Below are 14,568 nucleotides of genomic sequence, written 5' to 3'. Positions count from 1 at the left end.
GCATGTATCCCTTTGAATTAGTATTTTTGTATTATTTGGGTAAATACCTAGTAGTGTGATTGTTGGACTGTAGGATAGTTCTAATTGTAGCTTTTTGGGAACCTCCATACTGTTTGCCACAGTGGCTGCACCAGTTTGCATTCCCACCAATAGTCCACAAGGGTTCCTATTTCTCCACATCCTCTCCACCACTTGTTATTTCTTGTGTTTTTTATTTTAGCCATTCTAACAGGAATTTATCCATTTCTTCTAGATTGTCCAATTGGTTGGCATCTAGTTTTTCATAATATTCTCTTATGATTATTTGTATTTCTGGGATGTTGGTTGTCATTTCTCCTCTCTCATTTGTGATTTTATTTTTTGGGGTCCTTTCTGTTTTCTTTTTGATAAATGTGGCTAGAGGTTCATTAATTTTATTAATTTTCTTTTTGAAGAACCAGCTCCTGGTTTCATTGATCTGTTGTTTTTTAGTTTTTGTCATTTATTTCTGCTCTATCTTTACCATTTCTGTTAGCTTTATGCTTCATTTATTGTTCTTTTTTCAAGCTCCTTTAGGTATAAAGTTAGGTTGTTTATTTGAGATTTTTCTTGCTTCTTGAGATGGACCTGTATTGCTATCCACTTCCCTATGAGGACCACTTTTGCTGCATTACAAAGGTTTTGGACCACTGTATTTTTGTTTTCATTTTTTCCATGTATTTCTTCTACTCCTCTTTTTTTTTTTATTTAAAGATTTTATTTATTCATTCATGAGAGACAGAGAGAGAGAGAGAGGCAGAGACACAGGCAGAGGGAGAAGCAGGCTCCCTTCAGGGAGCCCGACATGGGACTCGATCCCTGGTCTCCAGGATCACACCCTGGGCCGAAGGCAGCACTAAACCGCTGAGCCACCTGGGCTGCCCTCTACTTATCTTTCTTTTTAATATTTGACTTCCCGGCATAATCTCCCATGCCACTAAGTCTCACATTCACTTAGCCAACATGGCCTAAAGAAGTATGATTGCTCTTTAGAAAGAAATGGATGTGTTCAGTATAAATTGACATTTATTATGTTCTCATCTGTCTTTTTTTTTTTTTAAGATTTTATTTATTTATTTATGACAGACACAGAGAGAGAAAGGCAGAGACACAGGCAGAGGGAGAAGCAGGCTCCATGCAGGGAGCCTGAGTGGGACTTGATCCCAGGACCCCAGGATCACACCCCGGGCTGAAGGTGGTGTTAAACTGCTGGGCCACTGGGGCTGCCCCCTCATCTCCCAATCTTGACTAGATATATTAACTCTATTAGATGGTCGAGTTTTTTTTTTTTTTTAAGATTTATTTATTTATTATAGACATAGAGAGAGAGAGAGAGAGAGAGAGAGAGAGGCAGAGAGAGAAGCAGGCTCCATGCCAGGAGCCCGACGTGGGCCTCGATCCCGGGTCTTCAGGATTGTACCCTGGGCCAAAGGCAGGCACCAAACCTCTGAGCCACCCAAGGATCCCCAGATGGTCAAGTTTTTGTCTCTATTTACCATAATACCATTGTTCTCTTAATATTTATAAATGAGAACATCTGGGCAGCCCAGGTGGCTCAGCGGTTTAGCGCCACCTTCAGCCCTAGGCCATGATCCTGGAGTCCCGGGATCAAATCCTGCATCAGGCTCCCGGCATGGAGCCTGCTTCTCCCTCTGCCTGTGTCTCTGCCTCTCTCTCTCTCTCTCTCTCTCTCTCTGTGCCTCTCATGAATAAATAAAATCTTTAAAAATAAATAAATGAGAACATCTGTTTTCAAGGAAAATTTTGTAAGAAAATAAGAACTGAGCTATTTCTGTATTTTTAACATTCTTCATTAAATACGGCATTGTTTTTAAGTAGGCTCCACATCCAATGTGAGGCTTGAACTTACAACCGTGAGATTGAAAGACACATGCTCTACCAACTGAGTTAACCAAGCACTGTTTTGTACATTATTAAGATAAAAATTGCAGATGACCTCCTTGGTTTCCTTAAGCAGATAACAGCAGTATAAAATACTTGAGAACAGTGGTTTTCAATTGTCTTTTTATGAGCTGTTATCATTCCTGGTTGGAACTATAGTCTCTAGAATCTTTTTTTCTAATTAAAATCTGTTGGAAATTTACCTAAGTACTTCATCTTGTGTACGCACTGTTGTTAAATTTTCTTTTAAGTTCTTATTCCAATTGTTCATTGTTGGCATATATTGTATATTGACCTTGTATCCTTGCAGCTTTGCTGTAGTGTACTTGCTTATTAGTTCCAGGAGTATTTTTATAAATGGTTTGGAGTTTTGTTTTTTTTTTAAGATTTTATTTATTTATTCATGAGAGACACACAGAGAGAGAGAGAGAGAGGCAGAGACACAGGCAGAGGGAGAAGCAGGCTCCATGTAGGGAGCCGGATGTGGGACTCGATCCCGGGTCTCCAGGATCACACCCCAGGCTGAAGGTGGCGCTATACCGCTAAGCCACCAGGGCTGCCCTGGAGTTTCCTATAATCACATCATCTGTGAGTAAAGATAGATGTATTATTTCTTTTCCAAACTCCTTAAACCTTGTCTTTTTATTTTTCTACCCAAAGAGTGACTTTACTAGTTTTAAAAACAGGTAATATAGGATTTCTTTTTTGTATTATTAAGAGTTTATTTTTAAGTAATCTCTATACCCAACATGGAGCTCAGACTTACAACCCCCAGATCAAGTCACATGCTCTACCAGCTGAGCCAGCCAGCTGCCCCTATAGGATTTCTTTTAAAGTCTAATTTTCTCTTTTTTTTTTTAAGATTTTATTTATTTATTCTTGAGAGACACAAAGAGAGAGGCAGAGACACAGGCAGAGGGAGGAGAAGTAGGCTTCATGCAAGGAGCCTGATGCAGAACACTATCCCGGAACTCCAGGATCACACCCTGAGCCAAAGCAGATGCTCAACGGCTAAGCCACCCTGGCATCCCTAATTATTCTCTTTGTCATCATTGTTTGTCAAACTCCTTTGTGAGTTTGATAAATAAGGAATTTCTTCCAGTTAGTTGATTGAACAGGTTTCTTCTTGTTTTTAAGAAAATCATAGAGTAGAACTTGAACAATCCCTTCAACTATATGTTGATGATCCCATATCAACTATATGTATATATATTCCTATTGGGAAAAGATTCATCAATCTTAGTTTAGTCTCTTATTACTCAATCTGAATAAAAATAATAGGTTTTTTTTTTTTAGTTTTTCTTAACTATATGGCTCAATAGTATATTTTCTGTGTTCATTCTTCAGGAAACACAAGAAGCAAGGAAGTCATTTAATAAGAAGGATGAAGAACATGTATTGTCAGGAAGGGAAAAGAGGTTGGCTGAGCAGGTGTCCTCATACAATGTAAGTAAGAATAAAATATATAAGCGTTTATTTTCTTCTTTTTCTTTTAAGAGCGGTCATAAGTTTTGTCATTATTTTTTAAAAATTTATTTATGTATTTGAGAGAGAGAGTATGTATTAGTTGTGGGAGGGGCAGAGAGAGAATCTCAAGCAGAACACTGAGTGTGGACCCCAACTTGGGGCTGGATCCCACAACCCTGAGATCACAACCTGAGCCGAATCCAAGAGTCAGATGCTTAACTGACTGTGCCACCCAGGTGCCCCAAGCTTTTTTTTTTTTTCCTATCCTTCAGTATTGTCTTTCTTGTTTCTCTTTCTTTTATACATCTTCCTTTTTACCTCGATCTTTTTCTGCATGTATGTCCTGAGAAATATCCCACTTTGTTGTATTATATACATTTATCTTAAATCCTTTTTATAGGATTTTTGTAGGATTTTTTTTGTATTCATGTAATATTTTCAATTTGTATTTTTTTTAAGATTGTATTTATTTAATCTTGAGACACAGAGGAAGAGAGAGGCAGAAACATAGGCAGAGGGGATCCCTGGGTGGCTCAGCAGTTTAGCGCCTGCCTTTGGCCCAGGGCGCGATCCTGGAGTCCCGGGATTGAGTCCCACATCAGGCTCCTGGCATGGAGCCTGCCTCTCCCTCCTCCTGTGTCTCTGCCTCTCTATGTCTATCATAAATAAATAAATCCTTAAAAAAAAAAAAAAAAGAAAGGAAGGAAGAAACATAGGCAGAGGGAGAAGCAGGCTCCATGCAGGGAGGGACTCGATCTCAGGACTCTGGGATCACGACCTGACCCAAAGGCAGATGCTCAACCACTGAGCCACCCAGGCGTCCCTTTCAGTTTACTTAAGTTATATATCAGAAATTTAATTTCTAGAGATTAGTAACAGATGATCAGAAAACAAGAGCCCTGGCCTTGCAGATACTTCCACCCAGAGCCGCCTGCGCCACCCAGCCATGGTCAGTCCCACCACGTTCTTTGACATCACTGTGGACTGGGAGCCCCTGAGCTGCATCACTTTCGAGCTGTTTACAGACCAAGTTCCAAAGACAGCAGAGAACCTACCTCCCGTGGGTACTGGAAAGAAAGGATTTGGTAGTAAGGTTCCTGCTTTCATAGGATTATTCTAGGACTTATGTGCCAGGGTGGTGACTTCACACGCTATGACACTTGTGGTAAGTCTACCTATGAGGAGAAATTGGCTGATGAGAATTTCATCCTGAAGCACATGGTCCTGGCATCCTGTCCGTGGCAAATGCTGGACCCAACACGAACGATTCCCAGTTTTTCATCTGCACTGCCAAGACTGTGGTTGGGTGGCAGGCAGGTGGTCTTTGGCAAGGTGAGAGAGAGCATGAATATAATGGAAACGATGGAGCAGTTTGGGTCCAGGAGTGACAAGCCCAGCAGGAAGATTACCATTGCTGACTGTAGATAAATCTAATAAATTTGACTTGTATTTTACTTTAACTACCAGACTATTCCTTTGATAGCTCAGGAAAGCACTCCTTTACCCTCATCTGCTCAAAAAATCTGATAATCTCTATGCTCTCACTGCAGTTCAGTGGATTCCACATTTTCCTTACTCCCCTCCCAAGTCTAGCTGGATTGAAGAGTCAAGCTTATGATTGTGAAATAAAAACTAAACAGCAATAAAAGAAAGCAAAAGCCTTACTAATTCCTAGAGATCCTCAGTTCATATTTTATATTATAAGCAGATTTGGAATATTCAATGTGAAGATTTAAATATTGGAGAAAAGAATCTAAATTTATAAACTAAACACTTTAGTATTCATTTGACATTTTGTTATTTCATTATATTCTCTTACTTTAAAGAAAAAAGCAAAAAACAAAAACTGGTGATTGTTCCAGCTCAGAGAATAAATGTAAATTACCAAACCTTTCAGCCCTGCAGTGTTTAGGTATTTAAGGAAAATTACTTGTTCTCAGTGTATTAGTTAATGAAAAGTTCCATAAATGTTAAAAACATAGTTAGCATGATTAGTTGGACATATGTAGACCAGTACACAAACACTAAGCATACATGAAACATTCTTGGAAACTGACCAAAAACTCCACTTACATGGGACATTTTTGAAAACTGACCAGCTTAAGAGTCAAAGCTCAACAAAACTAAGAATCACTATCATTAAAGCCATGTTCTCTGAACTCAAGAAATTGAAGTAAAAATTCAGAATAATTTAAAAGACTTATACAAGGGATCCCTGGGTGGCACAGTGGTTTGGCGCCTGCCTTTGGCCCAGGGCACGATCCTGGAGACCCGGGATCGAGTCCCACGTCGGGCTCCCGGTGCATGGAGCCTGCTTCTCCCTCTGCCTGCGTCTCTGCCTCTCTCTCTCTCCTCTCTGTGCATTCTCATGAATAAATAAATAAAAATCTTTATTAAAAAAAAAAAAAGACTTATACAAGTGGAACTTAGAAAAATTCAGAATTTGAATTTTGCATGAAAAACATGAAAAAAATGAAAAAAAAACATAATAATGAAAGTTAGAAAATACCTAGACATGAATAACACAAAAATATGACATACCAAAAATGTACGCAATGCACTATCAGGTGGTACTTAGAAGCAAAATTTATAGCCATAATGAGTTCTGTTAGAAAAGAATAGCTGAAAATCAATAAGCTGGGCCTTTTTCCAAATAGGCATTTCCTTTTTTTTTTTTTAATACATGGTTTAGTACCTGTGCTTTTTTTTTATTGGAGTTCAATTTGCCAACATATAGCATATCACCCAGTGCTCATCCTACCAAGTGCCTCTCCCCCCAGTGCCTGTCACCCAGTCACCTCAACCCCCCACCCACCTCCTTTCCACTACCCCTTGTTCGTATCCCGGAGTTAGGAGTCTCTCATGTTCCATCACCCTCACTGATATTTCCCACTCATTTTCTCTACTTTCCCCTTTTTTCCCTTTCACTAATTTTTATATTCCCCAACAAATAGGCATTTCCTATACTACACCTCCCCTGTGACCCTACAGCATCACCCTGGGCATCTACTTAAGGCAAATGAAAACCTAACCAGCACAAAGATTGAATATGCTTTATCCTTAATGTCTTCAAAAAGACTTCTATGAGAAGCTCTGCCTCTGAAACTAATAATACACTATCTGTTCAAATAATTCAAATAGTTGAATTTGAATTTTTTTTTAAACTTTCTTTTTTTTTTTTAAGATTTTATTTACTTATTCATGAAAGACACAGAGAGAGAGAGAGGCAGAGACACAGGCAGAGGGAGAAGCAGGCTCCATGCGGGAAGCCTGATGTGAGCCTCGATCCCGGAACTCCAGGATCATGTCCTGGGCTGAAGGCAGACGCTAAACTGCTGAGCCACCCGGGCTGCCCTTGAATTTGAATTAAAAAAAAAAAAAAAAGAAAAAAAAGATTTGCACATTGGAAAAAAGTCTTCTATAAGAATGTTCAGGGATCCCTGGGTGGCGCAGCGGTTTAGCGCCTGCCTTTGGCCCAGGGCGCGATCCTAGAGACCCAGGATCGAATCCCACGTCGGGCTCCCGGTGCATGGAGCCTGCTTCTCCCTCTGCCTGTGTCTCTGCCTCTCTTTCTCTGTATGTGTGTGACTATCGTGAATAAATAAAATAAAATTAAAAAAAATTAAAAAATAAAAAAAAAAGAATGTTCATAGAAGCTTTATTCATAGGGGCATCTGGGTGGCTCAGTGGTTGAGCATCTGCCTTTAGCTCAGGTCATGACCTTAAGGTCCTGGGATCAAGTTCTGTATCGTGCTCCCCACAGGGAGCCTGCTTCTCCCTCTGCCTGCGTCTCTGCCTCTCTCTCTCTCTGTGTCTTTCATGAATAAGTAAATAAAATCTTAAAAAAAAAAAAAGCTTTATTCATAATAGCAACATTCTGGGGACAGCTCAGATGCTTATCAATAAGAGAAAGAAAAATAATTCAATAAAATATTACTCAGAAATAAAAAGGAACAAATAACAGGGTAGCCTGAGTAGCTCAGTCAGTTATGCATCTGCCTTCAGCTCAGGTCATGATCCCAGGGGCTTGGTTGGGATCAAGCCCCACATTGGTCTCTCTGCTCAGCAGGGAGGCTGCTTCTCCCTCTCCCTCTGCTTAACACTCTACCTACTTGTGTATGCTCTCGCTCGCTCTGTCAAATAAATAAATCTTTTTTTTTTTTTTTTCAAAAAGGAACAAATTACAAATAAATGGAACAACTTGGATAAGTCTCAAAGTCATTACACTGAGTACAAGGAAGTATGTACAAGAAAGTACATACTGCACCATTCCATATATATGAAGCTCTACATTAGCAGAATGAATCTGTGGTAGAAAAAAATCAGAATACTGGTTGTTGGGGTCACGGTATGAGTATTGACTAGGAAGGGGCAAAGTGTGATAGAAATGTTCCAGATTTTGAATTATAAAACTCAGTGACTGTACACTTAAGATTTATGCATGTTGGGGGATCCCTGGATGGCTCAGCGGTTTGGCGCCTGCCTTTGGCCCAGGGCGTGATCCCAGGGTCCCGGGATCGAGTCCCACGTCAGGCTCCCGGCGTGGAGCCTGCTTCTCCCTCCTCCTGTGTCTCTGCCTCTCTTTCTCTATGTCTATCATAAATAAATAAATAAATAAAATCTTAAAAAAAAAAGATTTATGCATGTAAATTTACCTTAAAGGAGAAAATTGTGAACAAATGTGGAGTTCTAGCTAATGAAATGAATGCTAAAGTACTTAGGGATTGTGTAATGATGTCTACAGTTTACCTTAGAATGCATCAAAGGGTGCCTGGATGGTACAGTCGTTTAAGCATCAGACCGTTAATTTCGGCTCAGGTCATGATCCTCAGGGTCCTGAGTTGGAGCCCTCTGATGGGTTCTGTGCTGGCTGTGGAGCATGCTTAAGGTTCTCTCTCTGCCCCTCCCCCAGCTCCCCTTCTGTGCTCTGTCTGTCTCTAAAATAAAATAAAACAGGGCAGCCCAGGTGGCTCAGCGGTTTAGCACCACCTTCAGCCCAGGGCGTGATCCTGGAGACCTGGGATCGAGTCCCATGTCAGGCTCTCCCTGCATGGAGCCTGCTTCTCCCTCTGCCTATGACTCTACCTCTCTCTCTGTGTCTGTGTCTCTCATGAATAAATAAATAAAATCTTTATAAAAAAAATAAAAATGAAATCTGTAGGACAGGCCAAATCCTGTCTTGGATTTGGCAAAACCTATTAGGGTTTGTAAAAGCCCTCCTTAATGTTCGTTCATCATGACTGCTTAATCATTTTGCTTCATGATCATATTCTGTCCATACTCTGTACAAGTAAAGTTTTTTTTTAATTTTTATTTATTTATGATAGTCACACAGGGAGAGAGAGAGAGAGAGAGAGGCAGAGACACAGGCAGAGGGAGAAGCAGGCTCCATGCACCGGGAGCCCGATGTGGGATTTGATCCTGGGTCTCCAGGATCGCGCCCTGGGCCAAAGGCAGGCGCCAAACCGCTGCACCACCCAGGGATCCCACAAGTAAAGATTTTCATTTCTACCCCTCTTCCTCTCCCCTAGGAATCAAAAAGATCAGAATCTCTTATGGACATTCATCATAAGAAATTAAAAAATAAGGCTGCCGAAGAGAAAAATAAGCCCCAAGAAAGAATACCATTTGACCGTGATAAAGATCTCAAAGTTAATCGGTTTGATGAAGCTCAGAAAAAAGCTCTGATAAAGAAATCTAGAGAACTAAACACCAGATTTTCACATGGCAAAGGCAGTATGTTTTTATAAGTAAGTATATCTCAGTGAGGTATATTTTCAAACTGATAAATTTGAACTTTTCTAAATACGCTGTTATCTATAAGTAATTGTGTGTAAAAATCTATTTCCTTTTATAATAAAGTAGTTTATAACCTGAAAATCTTTTTTGATAAGTCCACCATGAGTTTTTGAATATTCAGCCCTGTGGGATAAAAAATGTAGTTAACTGGAAAAGTAGCCTTGTCTTCAGGCATTGCTATTAACCAGGCATTGCTATTAAAAACACTAAAATTACATTTTAGTTTAAAAGAAATGGCAAAGGAAAGAGTGGTTTAAGGTTGGGTAAATATGCATGCTTTTTTAAAGAACAGAGAAAGATGTGTTTATCGTTTCTGTGTTAAACAAGGTCACAGTTAGAAAACGTTCATTGCTTTGAAAGCTTCTAAGTTAAGGTTTAAAATCACATCCTTCATCCAAGCCCAATCTGACCAGGGTTCATAAAGGTGAGTAAGGAATTACATAAAAACTGAGGTTGCTCCTTAAAATCTTTAATTGTATGAAACCTACATCAATATTAAAATATGGCTTTAAAGGAAAATACAGGGGTGCCTGGCTGGTTCAGTCGGTGGAGCATGTGACTCTTGATCTCAGTATTGTGAGTTCGAGCCCCACGTTGGGGTGTAGAGATTACTTAAAAATCTAAAAAATTAAAAATAAAGGAAAATACGGTTAAGGTTAGAAACATTTCCAACTTACTAAACTTTCTTATTCTTACTTCAGGGGGATTTCCCTGTGCAATGAAGAAAAGTTGAAGAACACTCTTTTGTCAGTCTGTCCACCTTTATTCCTTTGTTTTGAGTTTCTTAAAATTAGAGATTACTTTAGTCTTAAAAACCATACAAACGTACCTTGTGCTGTATGTCCTGTAAGTCACGTGGAAACCTAAAGTCAGTATTTCTTATGTGGAATAGAATTTTATGTGTCTTTGGCTTCTGAGGAAGTGTGGGCTTTTCTTCAAATAATTATTTTGAGGGCAGCCCGGGTGCCTCAGCCATTTAGTGCCACCTTCAGCCCAGGGCATGATCCTGGAGACCCGGGATCGAGTCCTACATCAGGCTCCCTGCATGGAGCCTGCTTCTCCCTCTGCCTGTGTCTCTGCTTCTCTCTGTGTGTGTCTCTCTCATGAATGGATAAATAAAATCTTTTTTTAAAAAATAATTATTTTGGGGATCTCCCACCTATTCCCTAATTTTTGTGGTGTCTCCCAAGTATTGTGTAAGATCTGTTCAGGACTATTCACTGAATCTCCACCAGTGTAGACCTCCTTATCAGCTGTTCCTAACCTGCCCTGGAGTAAGTGTGTTGAGTCCTTGCAGTAAATCCATGCATCTGAAATTGTTCGGGTTTTCCCTCTAAACTGCAGCCAGTGAATACACATTTACAAATAGAGGGCTTGGAGGTTTTGTCTGTTTTGTTGACGTTTTGCTTGTTTGGGCAACCAGGGCTTTTCGTTTCTTGTTTGGGTTTTTTGTGTTGGTTGGTTGGTTGGTTGGTTGGTTGGTTGGTTGGTTGGTTTTTAAGTAAGAAAGAAGGGCCTCTATGTTATCTCGTGTACTAAGAAAAACTAATTTGATTTTTCCAACTTTAATAAGTACTTCTAGGAGAGGCGATCTAAGGGACAAAATATGCCATTAACAATTAGCAGTGTGAAGTCAAAGACTTGGTCTCTCTGGGCTCAGCCAAAGCTTTCTAAGTCTTTAAACTTTGCTTTGAGGTTATCTTATTTTACCCATTTATATTTAACAGATTTTAGCTAATTTATTGGGGACTGATCTTTTATATCAATCATGAGTAGTCTTTTTTAAAAATCAAGTTCATAATCTTGAAATATAAAAATATGAATGGAAACTCTAATCATAACCACTCTAATGAGAGTACGTAACGGTAATGCTTTGAGGCACTGTCTCTTAAGATGTTAAATAGAACATTCTAAATAGTTAAAGCCTAAATTCAAATTCTCTTAGTTATGTTTTATTACAGAGTCATCCTAATTGTTCACTAGTTCTGTGTTATAGTTTTGATAAAGCATGAGGGGTTTTGTTTTTTTGTTTTGTGTGGGGGAAAAAAAGAACACAAAATGAGAGACTAGGTAGGAGGTGGGAGGTTTTAATGGAAAAACATTCTGATTCTTAGTTCATTTAGGCTTTGTGAAAATTGAGTACAGTGAACTGTTGAGATTATGGCACAAGTTATTCCTCGTTGCTCTTTTATGATATCAGCGTAAACAGTAGCCTACTCAAGGAGTGTAGCTTTTAAAGAGATGAATTCTCCTAAGCAAACTGAAACAGCTTCTTGTCTAAGCAAAATTGAACAGAGCTACCATTTGACTAAAGATGTCATTTTTAGTAATATTTTCTGAATGCAGAACATTGTGCAAAAGCATCCACTGCTCTCATTTAATTTCGTTATAATTTTCCTGGACGAAAGGAAGACATGTTTTCCAGTTCCTCACCCTTCTATAAATTTCTAACATACAGTTTTGGGAAACTTTGTATTTTTTAAAGTAAAAATATCACCTTTGGTTACTTCTTTTTCTTTGTTTTATTCATCTTAAGGGGATAGGATATTTCTGCATCACGTAGTTACTGTTTTTCCCGTCACCTTGAAGCGTCTTTGTCCTCTGCAAAAGAGAGAAAAACCTCTTCTCTCTGCCTGATGCTTTCCATGAGTTACCATCTTACTGCTCCCTTGGGTGTAATGCTCTTTCATGCCATCCCAGTTTTAATCAAACGTGAGGCCAGACCAGAGGTTTTTATGCCCCTCGGAGAGACTAAGCCCAGTAGAATAGCATTGATAATAAAAGAACAGAGTTGCTATTTACACAGAATGGAAAGGTGCTCAGGGCAGCCCCTCCCCTCTTCCAAAGTGGTAAAAAGCCTAATTAATTCAAGTCTCCATTCATCTGGCAGAAAATTAGCATCAGCTGGCATTTTATATGCAGTAGTGGATGAGTGAAGGACTATAATCATAGCTCACTACTTGCTATTGTTTTTGTTTTAATATTCAACTATAGTAGTGTTTTAAAAGTTAAATGAAGAATAAACTCAAATATATTAAAAAAAAGAAAATTAGCATCATTGACATCTTCTAATAAGACCTTTTTAATTTCTTGTACTTCTTGGCTAAGTCTTATAGAACTGTGGCCTCCTTTGAAACTTAAAAATGAAGGGAAAAATTAAAAAGCCAACACTAAGTTCAAAAGATGAAGCAGGGGCAGCCTGAGTGGCTCAGCGGTTTAGCGCCTGCCCTTGGCCCAGGGTGTGATCCTGGAGACTCGGGATCAAGTCCCACGTCGGGCTCCCTGCATGGAGCCTGCTTCTCCCTCTGCCTGTGTCTCTGCCTCTCTCTTCTCCGTGTGTCTCTCATGAATAAATAAAATCTTTAAAAAAAAAAAAAAAAAGATGAAGCAGATACTGTAACATTCTTTTCTGTTGAAGGTGACATCTAAGTTCATTGTACCTGAAATTACATGATTTTTGTCCACCTCTGTAAGTTGTCATCTCAGATAGACTGAGTTACTTCCATGAATAACCACATTACTGATAAATAAATGGTGGCGTTAGCAAGGGAGGGGATTGGGAGCGGGAACAGAAGATGAGAGATGGTGGCTACACCATTCATTATCACATAAATTAGAACCTTTTTATATTAGCAAAATATTGTAAATTAAACCATTGCTCTTTAAAAAAACAAAACAGGGATCCCTGGGTGGCGCAGCGGTTTGGCGCCTGCCTTTGGCCCAGGGCGTGATCCTGGAGACCCGGGATCGAATCCCACATCGGGCTCCCGGTGCATGGAGCCTGCTTCTCCCTCTGCCTGTGTCTCTGCCTCTCTCTCTCTCTCTGTAACTATCATAAATAAATAAAAATTAAAAAAAATAAAAATTAAAAATAAAAAAATAAAAAAACAAAACAATGACAAAAATCATGGTCTTACTAAGAGGTTTTCAGTCATGTTTGGATATAGCAGCCATTTCGCATTTAATTTATCTTTTGAACTTTTAATAGTTCTTTTAATTAATGAGTTTTTTTAGAAGCGAGGTTGAGATTGACATGGTACCAAAACTTCCTTGCTCCAGAATAGATTAATAGTTATTCTATAAATTATTTGGTCCCGAAACATCACGGCACTTTTTATTTCTTATATGGGGTAGATCATGTTAATATTATTACTCAGAAACATATAATCATGGGAGATAGGTTTCTTAAACTATAAGAGTCCTTGTCTTGTGTCTTTTATACTTCTTTCATGGTGATGATAAACATTGTTAGAAAAAATAACTCTCTGTTGAGTATTGTACCTACGAGGAAGAATTAACATGGAGGAAAGTGATTAGAGATAGTGCCTGTGTAACATCCGTGCCAAGTCTTCTATTTCATGATATTAATTTATTTTACTTTGGTTTTTACACCATCATGAGATCTAAGTCTGCAGTTACAGAGGTCATGCATTTCCTGTTATAAGAGAGGTATATTTTTTTGCAGCTTCAAAAATTGTTTTACTGTGCCTGTGGTTTGTAAAATACTATAAAGAGCTATACACTGCCCCCTTTGAATCTTTTCATTTTGAACTTTACAATAAAAGACTGTTTTTAGAAAAGAATTCCTGATGTATAATTTTTTATGTATAAATAAAGTTTCATCTCTATCTGAGAAGCTGAGGTCTTTTCTTTTTCTTCTGTTTTAATATTACTAACTCATCTGAAGCAAGCAATCTTGGCAAAGAGAATATTCCACAAAAATACATTCTGGCCAACCGGATCATTTTAGGAAGACAGCTCACTTGCCAGGTTTTCATTATCCCAACATAATTACAAACAGTAACTGTTTTCTTTAGACATGCAAGACAAATTGGAAATGCTCTTAAGAGCACCATGGCACAAGAGGGCTAGCACTGGCTTATCACCAAGATTCCATTGTTTTGGAACGGTCGGTGGATGTTTTCAGGAGTGTTTGATTATCAGCTTTTTTCTTTCCTACTTCCCAAATTCTTTCAGAACACATGTATTCTTTTATCATTTGGGGTGGAGGGATTATCCCCCCCCCTTTTTTTGTAAATCCTACCCCCCCTTTTTTTGTAAATCCTAATTTTTTATTATATAGGGTTAGTTGAGGATGAGAAACTTTTCAGGTAAAATGATAAGAAACGTCTTTCTGAAGAGATGTCATTTAAGCTAAAACCTAAAAAATGAAAAAGATGCTAGCAGTGTGAACAGTGACTGACCACACATGCAAAGGCCTTGAAGCATTAGTTCTGAGGTGTTTGAAAAACTGCACCAGGGTGGACGGTATGTAAGAAATACAGGGGCTCAGGGTTGGTCCTTGCTACTGATGCCAGGAACCCCAGATAAAGGCATCTGAGCAGTTAGAAGGTGAAAGGAAGCCTCCCAGAGGAGAGTATA

The 14,568-nt window shown here is 39.0% G+C and overlaps 1 protein-coding gene across 3 annotated transcripts in view; it reads left to right on the top strand.

Annotated features, from left to right (window-relative positions):
- Window positions 1-13,822, top strand: part of GPALPP1 (GPALPP motifs containing 1) — a 51,618-nt gene extending 37,796 nt beyond the window's left edge. For all 3 annotated transcript variants that reach the window (XM_025478237.3, XM_025478238.3, XM_025478239.3), the window contains exons 7-9: window positions 3,268-3,366; window positions 8,919-9,137; window positions 9,888-13,822. In XM_025478237.3, the coding sequence (XP_025334022.1) occupies window positions 3,268-3,366; window positions 8,919-9,137 (318 nt within the window). In that variant the 3' untranslated portion in view covers window positions 9,888-13,822. The remainder of the gene's footprint in view (window positions 1-3,267; window positions 3,367-8,918; window positions 9,138-9,887) is intronic.
- The last annotated feature ends 746 nt before the right edge of the window (window positions 13,823-14,568 follow it).

The sequence above is a fragment of the Canis lupus genome, chromosome 22, assembly GCF_003254725.2.
Source record: "Canis lupus dingo isolate Sandy chromosome 22, ASM325472v2, whole genome shotgun sequence".
In the NCBI taxonomy this organism is placed as follows: Eukaryota; Metazoa; Chordata; class Mammalia; order Carnivora; family Canidae; genus Canis; species Canis lupus.
The sequence above is the reverse complement of the archived record's forward strand: the minus strand, read 5'-3'. Positions and strand labels throughout refer to the sequence as shown.